This window comes from Seriola lalandi, unplaced genomic scaffold (genome assembly GCF_002814215.2).
Source record: "Seriola lalandi dorsalis isolate HSWRI2012SDOR001 ecotype SW California unplaced genomic scaffold, Sedor1 jcf7180002051833, whole genome shotgun sequence".
NCBI classification, from domain to species: domain Eukaryota; kingdom Metazoa; phylum Chordata; class Actinopteri; order Carangiformes; family Carangidae; genus Seriola; species Seriola lalandi.
The window spans coordinates 9,298-16,233 of NW_019522386.1; the positions used below are offsets into that span (position 1 = coordinate 9,298).

The window sequence follows — 6,936 nt, forward strand, 5'->3', positions numbered from 1 at the left end:
GTCATCACTGTTCTGATTGGTCCGTCTCTTCCAGGTGAGGCTTTAAAGATGTCTTCTTGTCTGATGGTTGTTTCTGGTCTGTCTGGTTTCCTGGATGCTGTTTCAATCTGTCTGACCTCATGTTCATCATTGACCTCCCCAGTCCCTCCCTCTGTGATGTAGAGCTCTGTGTAGATCTGGTTCAGAAGGGTTGGGTTTCCTGCTTTAGCGATCCCCTCAAACAAATACTCCTGCAGATTAGACTTGAGTTGACGTTGACAAACTACAGCAGCAGTTCCTGAATTAAGACAGAAGAAAACAGCAGTGAGTGGATGTTAGTGAAAACGTGAAAAAGTGGATGGTGGAACGACTCTTACTGCTCTGCAAACTTTCAGCCAGATCATCCTGCTTCATTCTCCTCAGGAAGTGTAAGGTGATCTCCAGAAATGCTTCTCTGGCTCCTCTCTGCTCTTCCTCATCCCCATTCTGGCTCCCCAAGCATTCTGGGTAATCTGGACTCAGAACCTTTTGGAACTTCTTCAGCTCAGTCTTCATAAAAGTGACAATGTTCTCCTTAAGATGCTGGAAAGGAATAACAGTCCTGAGCATAGAAACACCCCTCTCATGTTGTGAAAGCTGCATTGGTCTGAAGATTGCAATACACAGGCAGCTGTGACCAAAATGAATCAAGTGCAAGTTGCTGTTGGACAGTTACACACCATAAATACAGAGTCCAGGTCTGCCGGATGCTGCTGTACAGACTGACCACGGAGAAACTCTGAGCTTTGCTGCTGAACCCTGTGGAGAAAACAGAAAGATGTCTGGAAAAATTAAACATATATGTATGGTTGGATGTTTCTTTGAAGAACATTTGATCGATTAGATGTTATAGTTTATATGTTTTGACATCAGTGACAGCACCATTATAGGTTCTGTAAACGATTGTCACTGCCACAAGATGTTGCACTAGACCAACATCTCAGACCGAAAAAAAAACACTTTGTCAGCCACCAAGGTGTTACGAAGCCCAGTGAAGGTGTCCACTAAACACACAAGAAGTACAGCTGAATAAAGTCACCCTGTGTACAGGAGAGCCCAAAAAAGCACAATCTAACCACAACCATTAGCCCATGCTAGCATTGTCATGACATGCTGCATGGCAATGCTGACAGTTAGCCAGCTATAAATAGTGACATTTATAATATTTATAATATTGGTAACAGCAAGTTAGCTAACGTTATCATGTCTACTGTAGCCGTCACTAGAGAAAACAGACATGTAACATTATGAACCATCAATTAACTTGCACATGGAGGAGAAGATCCTGTTCGGAGTCAAGCTGGACCCTTTAGCAGCTCGTTTGGTTCTTGTCTCAGTAAAGCCAGAACAGTTTGGCTCCACAGTTGGACTGGGAAAGAAATTCAGACTTGGACTTCGCTGGGAACGCAGTTATACAAATTACACTGAAGGAGCCAGTAAAGATACTGATGCAGCTGGTAAAAATGGGATGTTTTGGACCTAGTTGGACCTAGTGGGACCTGTGCTCACAGCCGAGTACTGTGCAGCTCTATTGGCATTCGCCAGAGTTCACCAGAATTGGCAGGTCCACCATTGGTACCCCTTTCTCTTCACAGATGAGAGCAAGTTCACACTGACCACATGTGACAGGCGTGAAAGAGTCTGGAGGCACCGTGGTGAACATTATGCTGCCTGTAACATCATCCAGCATGACCAGTTTGGGTCACTGGGTCAGTGATGGTCTGGGGAGGCATATCCTCGGAGGGTCACACAAACCTCTATATCATAGCCAACAGTACCCTGACTGCTGTTATGTATCGGGATGAAATCCTCAGAAGGACTGTCAAACTTTATGCTGGTGAAGTGGGCCCTGGGTTCCTCCTAGTGCAGGACAATGCCGGCTTCATGTGGCCAGAGTGTGAAGGCAGTTCCTGGATGATGAAGGCATTGATGCCATTGACTGGCCCTCATGTTCCCCTGACCTAAATCCAATTGAGCACCTATGGGACATTATGGATCAGTGCATCCAATGCTGCCAAGTACCGCCACAGACGCCACTTATCCAGGTGTGGGAGGAGATCCCACAGGACAACATCTGTTGACTCATCAGGAACATACAGATCTGGGAGTGCATACAGGCACCTGGGGGCCACACACACTACTGAGTCACATTATGAGTTGCCGTGATGAAATTCACACAAGTTGGAGCAGCCTGTGATTTCGATCTTTTACTTTGATTTTCCGTGTGATTGTGAATCCAGCCCTCAATGGGTTGATGATTTTGGTTTCCATTGACCGTTGTTATGTAATTTTGTTCTCAACAAATTATTCAATGTACATCAGATAAGATTTTCAACTTGAATAATTTGTTCGTCAACACATCATCCGATATGTGATTTAAGTGTTCCCTTAATTTTTTTGCAGTGTATTTAATGTCTCACCGGTACTTTAAAGAAAATGGCCCCACCAAAGCAAAGCCCTGCACTGTTTTAACGCAGGGGGTTGTAAGTGAAATTTTCAGGGGAGGTATAGAATGGTGCACACATGCCACACATCAAAAATGTCACATATCCACCAGCAGGTGGCCCTGTAATAATCAAGTATACGTTTTCTCAAAAACAGCTTGGTCTAGAGTCAAAATCTGTTCTTCATGCCAGTCTCTCTATTAATCAGCATCTTTACTCCATTGGAAATCTGCTCTAAAAATAGTAAATTTCTTTTTTAAGGCAAAGGTTGTTCATTTGATTCATACAGAATTTGCAATACATCTACAGCCAATGCTGTAAAAAAAATTTAAAAAAAAGGTGGTAAAGAAATTTCATTACATCAGTCTGTTTTAAAATATACACTTAAGTTCAATTTTACATAAAGGCTTATAAATTAAAATTGGCCGAAGTGATTGTAAACAAACTGTATAGTATGTGTTTGGATGCTAAGTCCCAGCTTTGATACAAAATCATGGGATATTCTGCCTCTATGGGGCGCCACAAATGAAAAAAGTTAATATCTTTTTTCTATCATTGCTTAAGTTAGCTTCTGATTCAACAGTTAAAGGGAAACGTACCTTTTGATACTGAGCAACCAATTCTGCATTTTTTGCACAATGTACTGGTATGAAAGTGTGTTAGATATTGTGGTAAAAGCCTTGAGACCTTTATTCTACTTAGATTTTGCTGCATTACACATCAGATCAGGTCTGGATCAAACCCACTGTACTTAAGACTTGTCAAATGTTGACAAGAACAACCCACTGATAATTGTTTAAACTGTGCTTAAAACAAAGTTTAATAATTATTCTAATAGTGAAAACACAAAAAGGACTACACTGTATTTAGTATAACCACTATACTTAGTTTGTCAAATGTGGACTAGATTACCAATGAGGGTGTAAGGGTTTCAGATTTGTGAAAACTTTATTTTATTCATGATAACACAAAAACCATGTCTGGATGTACTGTATAAAATCACTTGTTTGCTAGCTAGTGCACTATACTTACTATTTTATTACAGTTTCAGAATGCTCCGTTGAGTTTATGCTCTTTATAGCTGTGTTTCCCCTGTTTGTACCTGATGGTACACCGCTGCTTAAATGTGACCACCGCTGCTGATTTTCTTTATTGTTTTAATAAGAGAGGAGAGGGAGGACAGGGCTGTCTTGTCTCTTTACAAATTAATATTATAATATTCTGCAATATGAAAACTTCTTATCCAGGACAATTCATACACCTGTGAGTTAAGCATATAAACAAGACACTTTGCACTTACCTCGGGCCTCTTGGAACAAATATTATGTGTGCACAAAAACGTTGCGTACGCCATCTTTCACACTCACGGTCGGATGTATCAAGAGTGAAATGAACGAGAAAATCGCGTTCCTCCATTGTTATCATGGTGTTATCCACTGTCTAATTTAAAATCAATTCTAGGTGAGGATAAGAAATTACATTTTTCCTTTGGTTGACCAGCCCATTTATCTGTTTGAGTCATTTACTTCTGCCGATAAACTAATGCATAAAGTTGGAAAGATTTGGATAGTCTCACGGTTTGCCTGGCACATCGCTGTATTCTATGCAGTGGTGGATGTAATAATACTCTGGAAACCTTTTTTTCTCATTTCAATCAAGAGGAAGTGCATAAACTGGTTCTGGTGCAAGACATTTCACCTCACCGCATTAGAGGCCTTCACACACTCTTACTCAATTTATTATTATTGATGCCAGAGGACTCGCACTCGCTGAATTGCCTCTTTTTGGCCGACTTATCGCTTGGTTTTGCCATTTTCCTGATTCTGAAGTGAGGGGTAGTGCAGGCATTTATACTCATTAGCATATTGAATTCATGTCATAGAGAGGGTAGAGTGTAGTTTTCGTGCATGTGCGCTCAAATCCACGACAATTGGGTAAGGTACAAATGTACAAAGAATGTAATGTGTGTTGACTCGTGCGTGCTCACGGTTTCATACATATAGCAAGTGCCAGGTAGATTTCAACAATGAAGGAAGCAATGCTTCAGGATTATCATTCACAGAAGGTGAAACAGCAGGGGCCGACTGAATCAATGGCCCTTGGGCAATTATTGAGCTAACACTAACGTTATATAACATCAACTTCTACTGTAGCAGACTGTCTGATGTTGAGTTTCATAGAGGTAAGTTTTATTGAAATAACATGAACAGCAGTCCAAACAAGAAATATGACTTCCATGGGTTGTAAGTGGCATCAGATGATGCAGGGTTATGGGAACGTTCCCTGCGAGCTGGGACTATGTTGACTTACTGAGTTTCAGAGGGAAGTTCTCCTTCTGAGGGAAAAGATGGATCCATGGACCGGTGGCTCTTGATGGACACACAGCTGCGTTCAGGTCCAGAAGAGTCTGGTCTCCGCTGCTGCTCTGGCCTTCAACACAACACACACACAGAGGTTTGAGTGTGAATAATGATGGAGCAGTGATCTGAGTCATGGACCGTTAGAGATCCTCATCTCACCTCTGAACTTTGGTCTGAGTCTCATGTTCCCCACACAGAGTGGCTTTAGAGGGAGGGGCTCCCTCCTCCGTCTCCTCCCGCTGATCCATGGCAGAGCCCCCACCTTCACACAACAACATGATGTCAGAGCTCACACATTATCATCACAGGTTGCAGGATTTCTGCTGCTGTCTTCAACCCTGACAGGAAAATTATATTTGTGACCCAATTTCCGGTATGTTTCATATTAGGATTTTCTTTTACTCTTCTACACTATTCACAATAGAAAAATAAAATCCAAGTGTTAAGCATCATTCTTCTTGTCATTCTTTCCACAGATATAAAGGAAGATGTTAACCGCACCATTTACATTCAATTTTGGTGAGTCGTGCTCAAATTTAAATAAAATAATTCACTTGTCCAAGTATAAAGCTGAAACAAATTCTGCTCTCTCATCTTGGTGAAACAAGTCTGTACTTATTTAGTGACGAAGAGACCATGACAGATAATGTATAATTTTGAGAAATAAGCTTTAATTTTATTTTTTAATCAGAAAGCAAAGGATGAAGGAAACACATAAATGATTTTTTGTATTTTTGTATGTAGTTTTATTGTAAGGCAAATTTTATTCATATAGCACCATTCAGACACAAGTAGGGGTGTAACGGTACGCAAAACTCACATTACATAACATTACATAACAAACATACATTTCTTTAATCTATAATGAATTTAAGTTGTAAACATAAACATGTAATTGTAAACTTGTAACCGAGTGGCCATAATTTTCATTGGATGACTTGTTATTTGTTGAAAACAAGAAATGAACATAAAGGCACATTTCTTAATAAAAGTAAAAAACCTAAGTCTTCTAGGTATTATTGATACAGCTGCGATCCAGACTGAAAGTGTTTGAGACGGTTTTCAAATAAATAAGAAATAAATCATACAAAAATAAAATAAAGATCCATTAAAGTGATGCTTTGTAGAAAATGATTGATACATTCACTCTATTCTCATGTTTTTAGTTCAGAAAGATGGATGTATCATCATCTGCAGAAAGGGCAGATCTGTTTTTTACCTTTATTTTGATAGCCACAGTGAGATAGAGACAGGAAGGTACGGGAGCGAGAGGATGACATGAAGCAAAAGGCCTGGGGTCCGATTCAATGGCCCACAGTCCTACCAACAGTGGCCCGGGGCGGGACTAAACCTTTATGGAACAGTTCTACCAGGTGAGCGACCCAAGAAAGGACAGATCTACTGGTGCTAACAATGTCTCCTGTGACACACATGGGTACAGCTAGATTTTATTCATTTGGATTTGAACCGAACAACACGGCACAAATACATGAACCATTAACAAGCCAAGCAATTGAAATACTATTCTTTTCTTCTTCTCACATCATATTACAAACTAAGTTATCTACATAATGAGCTGAAGCAAGAAAAGGACTCTTACCTGTTTCCTGTCTGGAGGTCTGGAGAATATCTGAACCTGTCACAAGCATCAAAGTCCAGTTGCCCTTGCATCAATGAGGAAGTGAAATTCCATCTTCAGCTGTTTCAGCTTCCTCTTCAGGTCATGTGAAGTCTCATTGTGGTAACTCACTGTAACAGAATCACATGATGAAGACAGGTTAAGTACAGCTGTGCCCATCTACACAGTACATACATTCCCATCAGCACATATCATCATATATATCTTCATATTACACTCAGTATTACTTTTGTATTTGTTTGACCGTTGTCCACGCAGTCCCTACTTTAGCTAATCTAGCTAAAGCTGGCAGCAAAAAATGGACCCATCGTACAGCCATGGGTCACAGTCAGCCTGACTAAACCGGATATCTTGGTTATTGGTTTGTAAATTATGCTGACATTAACACGTTAAACTTCTCATACAAACATGTTGTTCAGCCAAACCATGTTCAAGGTCGCAGAATGTTACTGAAAAAGCCAAAATGTATGTAACG

At 40.4% G+C, this 6,936-nt stretch overlaps 1 protein-coding gene across 1 annotated transcript; it reads right to left on the reverse strand.

The window, feature by feature from the left end:
* Nucleotides 1–2: 2 nt before the first annotated feature.
* LOC147819615 (uncharacterized) lies at nucleotides 3–6,506 on the reverse strand (the record flags this gene model as incomplete). The annotated part of the gene is made up of 6 exons (XM_087172058.1): nucleotides 6,423–6,506; nucleotides 4,982–5,084; nucleotides 4,773–4,892; nucleotides 699–777; nucleotides 357–561; nucleotides 3–277 (listed from the first exon to the last, which is right to left on the reverse strand). Coding segments are annotated over exons 1-6 (831 nt in total), but the record flags the coding sequence as incomplete, so codon positions are not given.
* Nucleotides 6,507–6,936: the final 430 nt, after the last annotated feature.